Source organism: Balaenoptera acutorostrata, chromosome 15, assembly GCF_949987535.1.
Source record: "Balaenoptera acutorostrata chromosome 15, mBalAcu1.1, whole genome shotgun sequence".
Classification (NCBI taxonomy): Eukaryota; Metazoa; Chordata; class Mammalia; order Artiodactyla; family Balaenopteridae; genus Balaenoptera; species Balaenoptera acutorostrata.
In genome coordinates, this window is record NC_080078.1 from 65,203,890 (window position 1) to 65,217,646 (window position 13,757).

The following is a 13,757-nucleotide window of genomic DNA, read 5'->3' on the forward strand; positions in this document are numbered from 1 at the left end:
ACTCTGAGTTCTTTTTTTTTTCCCTTTTGAAAAGTATTGAGTTTTGTTTAGACAGACAGTGAAATTAAGGACAGATCACATTGATTGTTTGGAAGCTTGCTAGAGCTAGTCTATTTCCATTTTGCTTTTAATCCTAAAACATAATGTTTATTCCTAGAACATGGTTCATAGTCCTTACAATGGAAAGCCCACGGTGTTTTACCATTAATTTGTGAGAATTAAGCTTAAATTCTATCTCTACAGCCCTAGGTGGCTGCTGAAATTTCTGGTTGGGTCTTTGGCTTTCCAGTTGTTCATTGCACAGGGTTCCTTGGAGTTTCATCATCCTAGACATGTGTATTTAGGAGTGAGCTAAGGAGTTGAAGTGTGTTTCTGTGCAGATTTGGGAGCTGGAGCTCCTTTTCTTTGTCTTTTTTCTTCCAGGGATTTTTCTGTAGCTGCTTTGGCAGCTTTACACTCCCAACCTCATGTCTCCTCAGCCCAATAATACTGTTGCTTTTAGTTTGAGTTTCATTCCCCTGTGCTCTTTGTAAACTGGGAAGTGCCCTCAAAGGAAAAGCCTAGTAAACGCGGCTCTGCTCCAGTGTCCCAGCTTCCTTCAAGAATCTTGTCCCCACCAGTTTCTGCCTGCCTTTGGTTTCTCTCTGACACCTTCAGACATTTGTTTTCTGTAATTTGCCCAGTGTTTATAATTATAATCACCTGGAAGATTAGTCCAATACAAACTACACTGCCATTTTCCAAAATTTCAGAGTTTTAATAAACTTTAGGACTTTGGTTGTCTGCAATTGTTATGAAGTAATCAAATGCCTAAAATACGTGTTTGCTTGTTAAAATTGTTAAAATAAATATTCTGTAATAAAACAAAGTTTGTATTTGATGTGATTTTAACTCTGTTAATATGTATCTATGTAGATGAAGATTAGAAGAAAATTTAATCTGATTCAATCAATATGTCCAAAAATTTGAGTCAGTCAGTAGAAGTTGAGCACTGAATATTTGATATAAAGGAATTATTGTTCACTTTTTTGGTGTGATGATAGAATTGTAGTTATGTTTTTAAAAAACATAAATAAAAAAATAAAGCCGCAGACGTAGAGAATGGACTTGAGGACACAGTGGGGGAAGGGGAAGCTGGGACGAAGTGAGAGAGTAGCACTGACATATATACACTACCAAATGTAAAATGGATGGCTAGTGGGAAGCTGCTGCATAGCACAGGGAGATCAGCTTGGTGCTTTGTGACCGCCTAGAGGGGTGGGATAGGGAGGGTGGGAGGGAGGCTCAAAAGGTAGGGGATATGGGGATATATGTATACATATAGCTGATTCACTTAGTTGTGCAGCAGAAACTAACCCAACATTGTAAAGCAATTATACTCCAATAAAGATGTAAAAAAAAAAACAAAAACTTTAAGCTGCTTCAAGAAAGGAATAGCTAATACTCCTGAATCTCCCCCAGCATTGAGCATAGCATTGAGCATATTTTAGGTTAAGACCTTAATTAATGATGAACTAACCTTGAGTTACAGAGATTTTGCATAATAAATTATGCAAATTAAAATAAAAAGAGGCCTCATCTTATAGAAATATATACTGAGATGTTTGTTTAAAATGAAATTATATGCTATCTAGGGTATGGATAGGGGCATAATGGAATAAGATTGGTATTGTATTGAAGCTGAGATATCTGTACATAGGGTTCATTTATTTTACTTACATATATATTTGACACTTTTCATAAAGTTTTAAAAAATTATTTTTATACTCAGAATTTAAAGGTAAAATCTGAACTTCCTCATAGTTTTTTTTATATTTATTTACCAGAATGGTAGCTGAATGGAGGTTGTCTCGCGGTGTTGAAGAACAGACACAAGCTTTCTTTGAGGGCTTTAATGAAATTCTTCCCCAGCAGTATTTGCAGTACTTTGATGCAAAGGAATTAGAGGTAATGAGTTGTTCTTTCCTCTGCAGCATGCTGGTAAATAATGCCTTCAGGTGTCTGTTTTCAACTCACTTTATCATCTTTCCAATGGCAATAGTATTTTTTATTCTGGCAGTATGTTTCTGAAGCATCCCCAGTGGTTAAAAGAAGTCCATAATTTATCCAAATATATAAAGTGTTACCAAAAAAAGAAAAGTATTAGACCCTCTGTCCAGTGAGTGACTTATATACCTGAATATGTGTATATATGACACCAATCATGGAAACTCAGCTTTTACAAAAAATATAGATAAAATTCTTGATACACAGTTTACAAGCCAAAGCCTCCTGATTAAATTTTTGAAAGTTGTTTAATACTAGTCTTAACTATGTCTAGCATTTTTATATAGGTTGTACAGTTACCTAAAGAAACCATTCGTCTTTTTCATCCCTAAAGGTTCTTTTATGTGGAATGCAAGAGATTGATTTGAATGACTGGCAAAGACATGCCATCTACCGTCATTACACTAGGACAAGCAAACAAATCATGTGGTTTTGGCAGGTTTGTCTCAGTTTCTTTCTTTTGGAAGACATACCATAATTTTTGTAGAAATTGCTTACCACATATGGAAATGAGTCACAGAAAAAAATGTAGCAGTATGTTAAGGCTCCTCATTCCATTCTATGCATTACAATAAATGAATACCGATTATAACAGCATTCTTTGATTATTGCCAAGTAAGCAACACACACCTTGCACCTTTGCCCAGAGTATAAGACAACCCCAGATAATAATATTCCCCTGCATTTGATCTAAATGCTTTTGGAATTTTATAGAACTGTCTGAAGTATGGTTTTCATCATTCATATCTCATTGAGAATTATTTAATGTTTAGAAGGTGTAACTTAAGCGAGCGCCTTGGTTTGGAATCATAATGGTGTCTCTTCACAAAATTTCTGCTATAAGCACATGAAAAGTTGCTCAGCATCACTAATCATTAGGGAAGTGCAAATCAAAACCACAGTGAGACATATATACACCCATTAAAAGGTGGCTATTATTAAAAAAAAAAAAAGAAATAATCATCCTTGGTACGGATGTGGAGAAATTGGAACTCTCCTGCGTTGCTGCTGGCAATATAAAATGGTACACCACTGTGGAAAACAGTTGGTGGTTCCTCAAAACGTTAAACATAGAATTAATATGGTCTAGCAATTCTACTCCTAGGTATAACCAAAAGAATTGAAAGCAGGGACTCAAACAGATACTTGTATAACTATGTTCATATCAGCATTACTCACATTAGCCAAAAGGTGGAAGCAACCTAAAATGTCTATCAAGAGATGATTGGATAAGCCAAATGTGGTATATATATATACAGTGGAATATTGTCCAACCTTAAGAAGAAAGGGGATTCTGACATAGGCTACAACATGGGTGAACCTTAAGGATATTATGCTAAGTGAAATCAGCCAGGCACAAAAGGACAAATATTGTATGAGTCCACTTATATGAGGTATCTAGAATAAGCAAATTTATAGAGACAGAAAGTAGAATAAAGGTTACCAGGGACTGGGGAGAAGGGAGGCAGAAACAAGGAGATAAGTTTAATGAAATGAGTTTTTGTTTGATATAATAAAAAAGTTCTGTAAATAGTGGTGATGGTTACACAACAGTGTGAATGTACTTAATGACATTGAACTGTACACTTAAAATGGTAAATTTTTATGTTAACGTATATTTAACCACAGTAAAAAAATTTTTTTTAATGCCTGCTAATTATGTAAAGAAATTTATGTAAAGAAATTTATAAGAAGCTGAAACGACTGGGCTTCTGTAACAAATACAATTAGTAGTACAGTAGGATAAAAATTCTTTACAAAAAAAACATTTGGCTGAGACAAAATTCTTGTGCTACAGGCTAGAAAGCATTCTCTAGACACTTAATGTTTTGAGTCAGAATTGTAGGAGTTAAAAGCCACATAATTCTGGCAACACATAGCTACACCAAAACATAAAGAACATTGAGAGAAGAACATTACTGGGATATATCTTGGTCAGAATTTGTGAGCTTGATTTCATTTGTTCATAAAACCAAAAAGTCTGTTCTGATTCAACCTCTGTGTCCTTTGTAATGACATGAATTTCTATAGGACAGGCAGATCTAGAGGGAAAAGGAGGGGTGCCCTAGAAGAGCTGATCTTGAGACTGCATGAGTAAGGAGCTCTTGGGCCCAGGGCACTCTTCTTTTTCTGTTTCCCTATAAGGATGTGGTACTAGGATTGGTATAGGGGAAGGTTGGTAGGGCTTTTGACAAACATGGAGAAGCTCTACCATCCACAGTGGTGGGTGCAGTCATTTTCCGGTGCATCTAACACTGGGAGTTTGGTTAAGATTTGAAATGATTGTTTTCTTTCTTGTTTAGTATTCTGAACGTCACATATGACCTATGTATCTCTTTAAATGTGCTTTTAACAGTTTGTTAAAGAAATCGATAATGAGAAGAGAATGAGACTTTTGCAGTTTGTAACTGGAACCTGCCGATTGCCAGTTGGAGGATTTGCTGACCTCATGGGTATGTCTACAGGATCACTTTTCCTATACAGAAAATTGTTTATCACACTGCTGTTATATTAATGTGTATACAGTGTATCAAATAACAAAGACAAGTATATTTTCTTAATTAGACACAGTTAACCTGGATTTGTGTCAACTTTTTTTTTAAAAATTACTTATTTATTTATGGCTGTGTTGGGTCTTCGTTTCTGTGCGAGGCCTTTCTCTAGTTGTGGCAAGTGGGGGCCATTGTTCATCGCGGTGCGCGGGCCTCTCATTATCACGGCCTCTCTTGTTGCGGAGCCAGGCTCCAGACGCGCAGGCTCAGTAATTGTGGCTCACGGGCCTAGTTGCTCCGCGGCTTGTGGGATCTTCCCAGACCAGGACTCGAACCCGTGTCCCCTGCATTGGCAGGCAGATTCTCAACCACTGCGCCACCAGGGAAGCCCTGTGTCAACTTTTAAATCACTTTGTAATCCTTATCTCTAGAAGTTTTTAACTCTTAGGCTAGATCCCATGTTTTAACTCAGTAGGATAATGGTCTTCTATATGTAGATCTGTTTCTTCATTCAGTCATAAGGCAAACATTTCAGTGTCTCCTATGAGAGACACTACTATTGTTTGTATTATATTTTAATGACTTGTTTACCACTCTTCCCTGTTATACCTGGAGCTCTTTGAGATATAGATCCATATCTTCATGTTTTTATTTCTCGTGCCTAGTACAGTGCCTGTCACATACTAGTCACTGATTAATTGTATGTTATTTTGAAATGAATGACCTTAAGAATATTTATTTTGTGACTAAATAAGTAAATTCAAGTCTTTCTTTAACACCAACACTATGCAAGTACCATAAGAGGATAGAAGTTGTGATCCCTGAGTCTTTCTCAGCTGGAGAAGAGAGAGTCAGAATTAAAGAGTTAAATAGGCAATTCTCGATACAGTGTGTGGAACCAGTTCAAAAGACTTTAAAAGCCAGACCAAAAGAATTTGGACATTACTTAGAGTTTTGGAAGCTGTGGGAACTTTTTGAAGACAGGTGAACTTGCTGAAGCTGCCTTTTAGGAAGATTTGATAGTAAGGTATAGCATGCAGATGGAAGAGCCTGGAAATAGGAAGAATGATTAGAGCAATGATAAGAACCTGATCTTAGGAGATAAAATAGGGATGGAAAAGAAGAGAGAAATGCTAGAGAAGTTCCAAAGGTAGAAATAGGACTTGATTAGAAAATGAGATATAAAGGAAGAATGTTTACCATGTTATGAAACATGGAGAAGTTGTGAAGTGTAAAGAATCTGCTGACAAAAAATTGCAGAGGAAAGAACACTCCCAAACTCATTCTGTGAGGCCACCATCACCCTGATACCAAAACCAGACAAAGACACTACAAAAAAAGAAAATTACAGACCAATATCACTGATGAATATAGATGCAAAAATCCTCAACAAAATACTAGCAAACAGAATCCAACAACACATTAAAAGGATCATACACCACGATCAAGTGGGATTTATCCCAGGGATGCAAGGATTCTTCAATATACGCAAATCAATCAATGTGATACACCATATTAACAAATTGAAGAAGAAAAACCATATGATCATCTCAATAGATGCAGAAAAAGCTTTTGACAAAATTCAACACCGATTTATGATAAAAACTCTCCAGAAAGTGGGCATAGAGGGAACCTACCTCAACATAATAAAGGCCATATATGACAAACCCAGAGCAAGCATCATTCTCAATGGTGAAAAACTGAAAGCATTTCCTCTAAGATCAGGAACGAGACAAGGATGTCCACTCTCACCACTATTATTCAACATAGTTCTGGAAGTCCTAGCCACGGCAATCAGAGAAGAAAAAGAAAAGGAATACAAATTGGGAAAGAAGAAGTAAAACTGTCACTGTTTGCAGATGACATGATACTATACATAGAGAATCCTAAAACTGCCACCAGAAAACTGCTAGAGCTAATTAATGAATATGGTAAAGTTGCAGGATACAAAATTAATGCACAGAAATCTCTTGCATTCCTATACACTAATGATGAAAAATCTGAAAGAGAAATTATGGAAACACTCCCATTTACCATTGCAACAAAAAGAATAAAATACCTAGGAGTAAACCTACCTAGGGAGACAAAAGACCTGTATGCAGAAAACTATAAGACACTGATGAAAGAAATTAAAGATGATACCAAGAGATGGAGAGATCCATGTTCTTGGATTGGAAGAATCAACATTGTGAAAATGACTATACTACCCAAAGCAATCTACAGATTCAATGCAATCCCTATCAAATTACCAATGGCATTTTTTACGGAGCTAGAACAAATCATCTTAAAATTTGTATGGAGACACAAAAGACCCCGAATAGCCAAAGCAGTCTTGAGGGAAAAAAACGGAGCTGGAGGAATCAGACTCCCTGACTTCAGACTATACTACAAAGCTACAGTAATCAAGACAGTATGGTACTGGCACAAAAACAGAAACATAGATCAATGGAACAAGATAGAAAGCCCAGAGATAAACCCACGCACCTGTGGTCAACTAATCTATGACAAAGGAGGCAAAGATATACAGTGGAGAAAAGACAGTCTCTTCAATAAGTGGTGCTGGGAAAACGGGACAGCTACATGTAAAAGAATGAAATTAGAATACTCCCTAACACCATACACAAAAATAAACTCAAAATGGATTCGAGACCTAAATGTAAGACTGGGCACTATAAAACTCTTAGAGGAAAACATAGGAAGAACACTCTTTGACATAAATCACAGCAAGATCTTTTTTGATCCACCTCCTAGAGTAATGGAAATAAAAACAAAAATAAACAAATGGGGCCTAATGAAACTTCAAAGCTTTTGCACAGCAAAGGAAACCATAAACAAGACGAAAAGACAACCCTCAGAATGGGAGAAAATATTTGCAAACGAATCAATGGACAAAGGATTAATCTCCAAAATATATAAACAGCTCATTCAGCTCAATATTAAAGAAACAAACACCCCAATCCAAAAATGGGCAGAAGACCTAAATAGACATTTCTCCAAGGAAGACATACAGACTGCCACAAAGCACATGAAACGATGCTCAACATCACTAATTATTAGAGAAATGCAAATCAAAACTACAATGAGGTATCACCTCACACCAGTTAGAATGGGCATCATCAGAATATCTACAAACAACAAATGCTGGAGAGGGTGTGGAGAAAAGGGAACCCTCTTGCACTGTTGGTGGGAATGTAAATTGATACAGCCACTATGGAGAACAATATGGAGGTTCCTTAAAAAACTAAAAATAGAATTACCATATGACCCAGCAATCCCACTACTGGGCACATACCCAGAGAAAACCGTAATTCAAAAAGACACATGCACCCGAATGTTCATTGTAGCACTATTTACCATAGCCAGGTCATGGAAGCAACCTAAATGCCCATCAACAGGCGAATGGATAAAGAATATGTGGTACATATATACAATGGAATATTACTCAGCCATAAAAAGGAACAAAATTGAGTCATTTGTTGAGATGTGGATGGATCTAGAGACTGTCATACAGAGTGAAGTAAGTCAGAAAGAGAAAAACAAATATCGTATATTAACGCATGTATGTGGAACCTAGAACAGTGGTACAGATGAGCCGGTTTGCAGGGCAGAAGTTGAGACACAGATGTAGAGAACAGACATATGGACACCAAGGGGGGAAAACTGCGGTGGGATGGGGATGGTGGTGTGCTGAATTGGGCAATTGGGATTGACATGTATACACTGATGTGTATAAAATTGATGACTACTAAGAACCTGCAGTATAAAACAAAACAACTAATACTAAACTTTCATTGGGTTATTTGTATGGAAATATGTTAATATAAATGTTTCAGACATTACATGAAATTTCTAAAAATCTTAAAAAAAAAAGAATCTGCTGAGTTTAAGGTGACTATCAGACAACCAAGTAGAAAATCTCAGTGAGGGGACAGTTTTACAGGTGTTGTTAAAGCACGAGTTTAGAGGTAAGAGTAGAGGGAGAAAGTAGACTCATAAGAGCAGTGAAGCAGTGACATTTGAAGCTGTGAGAATGGATGGGCTTATGCAGAAATAGAATACAGAGAAGAGTAGAGAGCTGATGCTTAGAAACATTTAGGGGTGAGACATGACTAGCCTAGAGACAGACTTAAAGGAGAGGCCAGAGAATAAATATTTTAGTTTCTCCGAAGCAATATAGAAGGGAAGTTTTTATCTAGTGCTACAGAGAAAGAAGTCTCAAAAAGGATAATTTGTAAGTCCTTTGAGAATGCTCTGTAGTTTGAAAAAGAGAAACTATGTTGGCGGTTGGAGAGGTAAGGAATAGTGACCAAAATGAAGAAAAAACTGGTACAAGCTTCTCAGTATAAACTGGAAATCTGATTATTAAAAAAACAAGAACCAGGTCTTCTCTTGAGGATAATATTTGGGGTTGGATGGAGCAGTCTAAAGCAATACAAAAGGATACCTGTGGAAGACAGATAGTGAGATTGTGGTTCATCGAATTTTAGAGGACATTGGTTTAACCTTCCTTCCACCCAGTGTAGGAAAAGAAAGTTGTAAGAGTGATGTATATAACAATTTAATCTGGTGGTTCTTGACCTTATCAGATCTAATATCCCATTTTTTTAACGTATTTATAATACCCTCACGGAATGAAGTTGGTAGATGTGAAATAATGTATCTACAATCTCCAAAAAATACAGATACATAACACTAACTGTAATACAAAGAAGAAAATTTTTAAAAATGATTTATAAAGAAATAATATTTGTTTCAATACATGTACATTTGGGAAAAACTCTGTTAGAAGACACAAAATGTTGTTCCTATTTAGAAGAAAAGATTTGGGCTTAAGAGAAGGTCAGAAGCCCTTCTGTATAAGAATCACTGGAGGGCTTCCCTGGTGGCGCAGTGGTTGAGAATCTGCCTGCCAATGCAGGGGACACGGGTTCGAGCCCTGGTCTGGGAAGATCCCACATGCCGCGGAGCAACTAAGCCCGTGAGCCACGAGTACTGAGCCTGCGCGTCTGGAGCCTGTGCCCCGCAGCGGGAGGGGCCGCGATAGTGAAAGGCCCGCGCACCGCGATGAAGAGCGGTCCCCGCGCCGCGATGAAGAGTGGCCCCCACTTGCCGCAGCTAGAGAAAGCCCTCGCACGAACCGAAGACCCAGCACAGCCAAAAATAAAATAAATAAATAAATAAATAAATAAAAAAAAAAAAAAAAAAAAAAAAAAGAATCACTGGAATATGAAAGAACAGATAGAAAAGGTAAGAAATAATAAATAGACTTAAATAAATATAAGAAAAAGAGGGAAATAACCTAAGTGAATTAAGGATAATATACTTGCCAGAATAAATTATAGCTGATCAAAGTAGAGAAAAATGAGGTAGATCTTATTTTAAAGTGTAGTGTCTAATCACGAAATTCCAGTAAAGGCCAAGGCTCTGATATGTACAAAGGCCTCAGAGACCTTTTTAAAGTTGAAATAGGCTGAAAAATAGGAAAAGTGGTGCAAGAGTCTATCTGGAGGTTGTTTCGTTTAGGGACAGTGTCAGAGTAAGATTGAAAACAACAGGCAACCTGAAATTAACTTCAGTATATAATGTTTACAACATGATGTCTTACAATTCCATAAAATTTTAGAAAGCATCCAGGGTAATAGTGTTTGATAATATGACATATTTGTAAAATAGCCTTTATCAATGAAATTCACTAAAATCCTTCATTTCATATTTCTCTGCTATTTTATTTTATTTTATTAAATTTTTATTTTTGTCTGCATTGGGTCTTCCTTGCTGTGTGCAAGCTTTCTGTAGTTGCGGTGAGCGGGGGCTACTCTTCGTTGAGGTGCGCGGGCTTCTCATTGCAGTGGCTTCTCTTGTTGTGGAGCACGGGCCCTAGAGCACATGGGCTTCAGTGGTTGTGGCACGTGGGCTAAGTAGTTGTGGTTTGCGGGCTCTAGAACCCAGGCTCAGTAGTTGTAGCGCAGGGCTTAGTTGCTCCACGGCATGTGATATCTTCCCGGAGCAGGACTCGAATCCATCTCCCCTGCGTTGGCAGGCGGATTCTTAACCACTGCGCCACCAGGGAAGTCCCTCTCTGCTATGTTAATATTTGATTCTAAGTCTATTAAAAGCAATCCAGACTCTACTATTACATACTAATTAGCACTATTAAACGAAACTTTCCATCTGTGTGGTTAGAAGTGCTGTAATATATTGAGAGAATGTGCCAGTACATAAACCATTTAATAATTTCAAGCTTAATTATTTAATAATTTTAACTATCCTTTTTCATAATGACCATATCCTATATTACTGGGCTTTTTGCATAACTACTTGTGAAAACACTTCAATGTGATTAGATACAAAAGTACTACCACTTTATATTTGTACTGGGTTTAATCAGGTGGAACATGAGAAAGTTCTTTGGGTATGACTGTCTTACATATGGCGGAACAATAAGTGTGCCTGGCCCCTTCTTATTTAAAAGTCCAGTAGTACTACCAGTCCTTATGACCACCAGTAAATGCTTCTTAGGGAGCAGTAGTGACCTTTTTAGAAAACCAGTGCTTAAAGATAACCATTAACAGCTGACTCCAACACAAGGTAAATGAGAGGCAAGAATGGGGTGTTAGGTGTGTAAGGGTCTGCCCTATAGGACCTATAAGCACAAGCATTGTTAATATTGAATTCACTAGGTTGTTTACATTTTCTAAAGTTTTAACAATTTTCTATTTAAATCAAGTTTTGTAAGACAGTGAGCTGTAGTTTCCCTATTGTGTTTAAAACTAAAATTAAGCTTTTTATGTGTTCTGCTCTTATGTGAGGTATTATTAATTATAGCATTCTGTTATTCTGGCTAAGCAATACTAGATAAAAGTGCATTTTCTCCTCTTGGGTATACATTAACAATGTGGTTCTCAAACTCTAGCTCTCAATCAGAATCGCCTGGAAGCTTGTTAAAACACTGTTGCTGAGCCTCACCCCCAGAGTTTTTGATTCAATTCAGTAGGCTTGGGTTAGGGCCTGTGGATTTGTGATTCTTAACAAGTTCTCTGGTGATGCTGATGCAGCTGGATTGGGGATGACAATTTGAGAACCATTGCACTATCAAACTGTTGATGATTTCACTTTTAGGGAGCAATGGGCCACAGAAATTCTGCATTGAAAAAGTTGGGAAAGAAAATTGGTTGCCTAGAAGTCATACCTGGTAAGTAAAATCAGAAAGATTCAGTTATATGTATAACTGAATCACTTTGCTGTAGACCTCAAACAAACACAACATTGTTAAATCAACTATACTTCAAAATAAAAGAAAAATTAAAAAGACAAGAAAGAGCGTAGAAAATAGTTTTTTCGCATTTATCCTGTATATACTAAAACTTGTTAGAAATTAGAAATGAAATACTTCCCCCATGGTATTGAATTATTTTTAATAGCTTTAGTGAGACATAATTTATGTAACAAAAAACTTACCCATTTTAATTCGGTGATATTTAGTAGATTTTCAGAAAAGTAACCATCACTATAATCTAGTTTTAGAGTATTTCCTTCACCCCAAAACAATCCCTGTTGCCATTAACAGTCAATCCCTCCCCCCACCCCAAATTTTTTTTTTTTGAAATGTGATATTTAGAAAACTTAACTTTTCTCTGTAGGCAGAGGAAGAAATCAAGTCTAGATAGCTGTAGGGAGAGCTACTCTAACATGGTGACAGAAATACTATTTTCTCATTATAAACGTAGTTTAACCACATTTCCAAAAATGTACAAAACTAAAAACAAACCCTAATCTTGACTCAAATACAATATATTGGAATTCAACCTAATGTCAACAATAGTTGAACTTTATTTTGTGGGACATTTCAGTAGTCATATATATACCTTGCAGGATATTTGTTCATTTTCCCTATCTACCCTTTTTATTTGTTTTATTGTTTGCTCCTTTGTATTTTCATACATGTGGCTTTTTAAGAATAACAGCTTGGCATGTTTGTTGAAAATCAATTGACCATAAATACATGGGTTTATTTCTGGATTCTCAATTCTATTCCGTTGATCTATATGTCTGTCCTTAATGGCAGTAACATTGTCTTGATTACTGTAGCTTTTCAGTGAGTTTTGAAATTAAGTATGCATTCTCCAACTTTTTCAAGATTGTTTCTGCTCTTCTGGGTTCTTTGGATTTCCATATGAATTATAAGATCAGCTTGTCCATTTCTGCAAAGAGGTCAGCTGGGATTTTGATATGAATTGCTTTGATCAGTTTGGGGGAGTAAGGTCATCTTAACAGTATTAAGTCTTCTGATCCATGAATATCAGGTGTCTTTCCATTTGTTTAGGTGTTTAACTTATTTCAACAATGTTTTGTGGTTTTCATTACACAAGCCCTGCATTTCTTCTGATAAATTTATTCCTAAGTATTTTATTCTTTTTGAAGCTATTATAAATGGAATTGTTCTCTTAATTTCATTTCAGATTATTCATTGCTAGTATATTGAAATACAATTGATTTTTTTACATTCATCTTGTACACATATATTTTGATTTGATCTTTTCTCCCTTTTTTTAAGCTTGGAACAGATTGTGCCATTACATTATTGTGAATAGCTTATCTCAGTCACACATGAAAACCAGCCTCATTACTTTTTCAAGTTCCATGTTTCCATTTGTTCATTTCTATAACCGTAAATTTATTTTCCCTTTGTGGATAGCATTATTTCTTAAAATATAGCAGAAGGCCAAGGCTTTAGGGCAGATTCACTACCTGTTACCTTCTGAAGGTGTTCTTAATATGGCCCAAAATTAGAAGATGCCTTTAAAAACTCACAGCTAAGAATAGGACAGAGAAATTCAGTCAGACCAACGTATTAGATATTAGAGCCGAAAACTTTTTTATTCTTAATGGGGTATACTTAAAACCTTTTGATAAGAGACCTATGACTCACAAAGCCTGAAGTATTTACTGTCTAGCCCTTTACAGCAAAAGTTTGCTGACCACATATAGATTAGGGTGGATGGGAAAGCTTGAGAGGAGTGACATTTTACTGAGTACCTGCTGAGCACCAGTACTGTGCTATATATATGCTTGTTTATTCTTCACTCTATCCCGAGAGATAAATATTGTTATTCCCATTTTACCAAAGAAAAAACCGAGACTCAGAAAAGTGAAAAACACATGCTCAAGGGCCCAGTGACAGAGCTGGGATTTGAACCTAATTTTGCCTGGCTTTAAAAC

At 36.5% G+C, this 13,757-nt stretch overlaps 1 protein-coding gene across 4 annotated transcripts in view; it reads left to right on the forward strand.

Moving 5' to 3' along the window:
* Positions 1-13,757, forward strand: part of ITCH (itchy E3 ubiquitin protein ligase) — a 126,854-nt gene that overhangs the window by 105,987 nt on the left and 7,110 nt on the right. For all 4 annotated transcript variants that reach the window (XR_009005404.1, XM_007193258.2, XM_007193257.3 and 1 more), the window contains exons 21-24: positions 1,827-1,947; positions 2,381-2,485; positions 4,403-4,499; positions 11,658-11,730. Coding sequence is in view for 3 of the 4 variants with exons in the window: in XM_007193258.2 (XP_007193320.1) it covers positions 1,827-1,947; positions 2,381-2,485; positions 4,403-4,499; positions 11,658-11,730 (396 nt within the window). In the remaining variant the exon portion in view is untranslated. The remainder of the gene's footprint in view (positions 1-1,826; positions 1,948-2,380; positions 2,486-4,402; positions 4,500-11,657; positions 11,731-13,757) is intronic.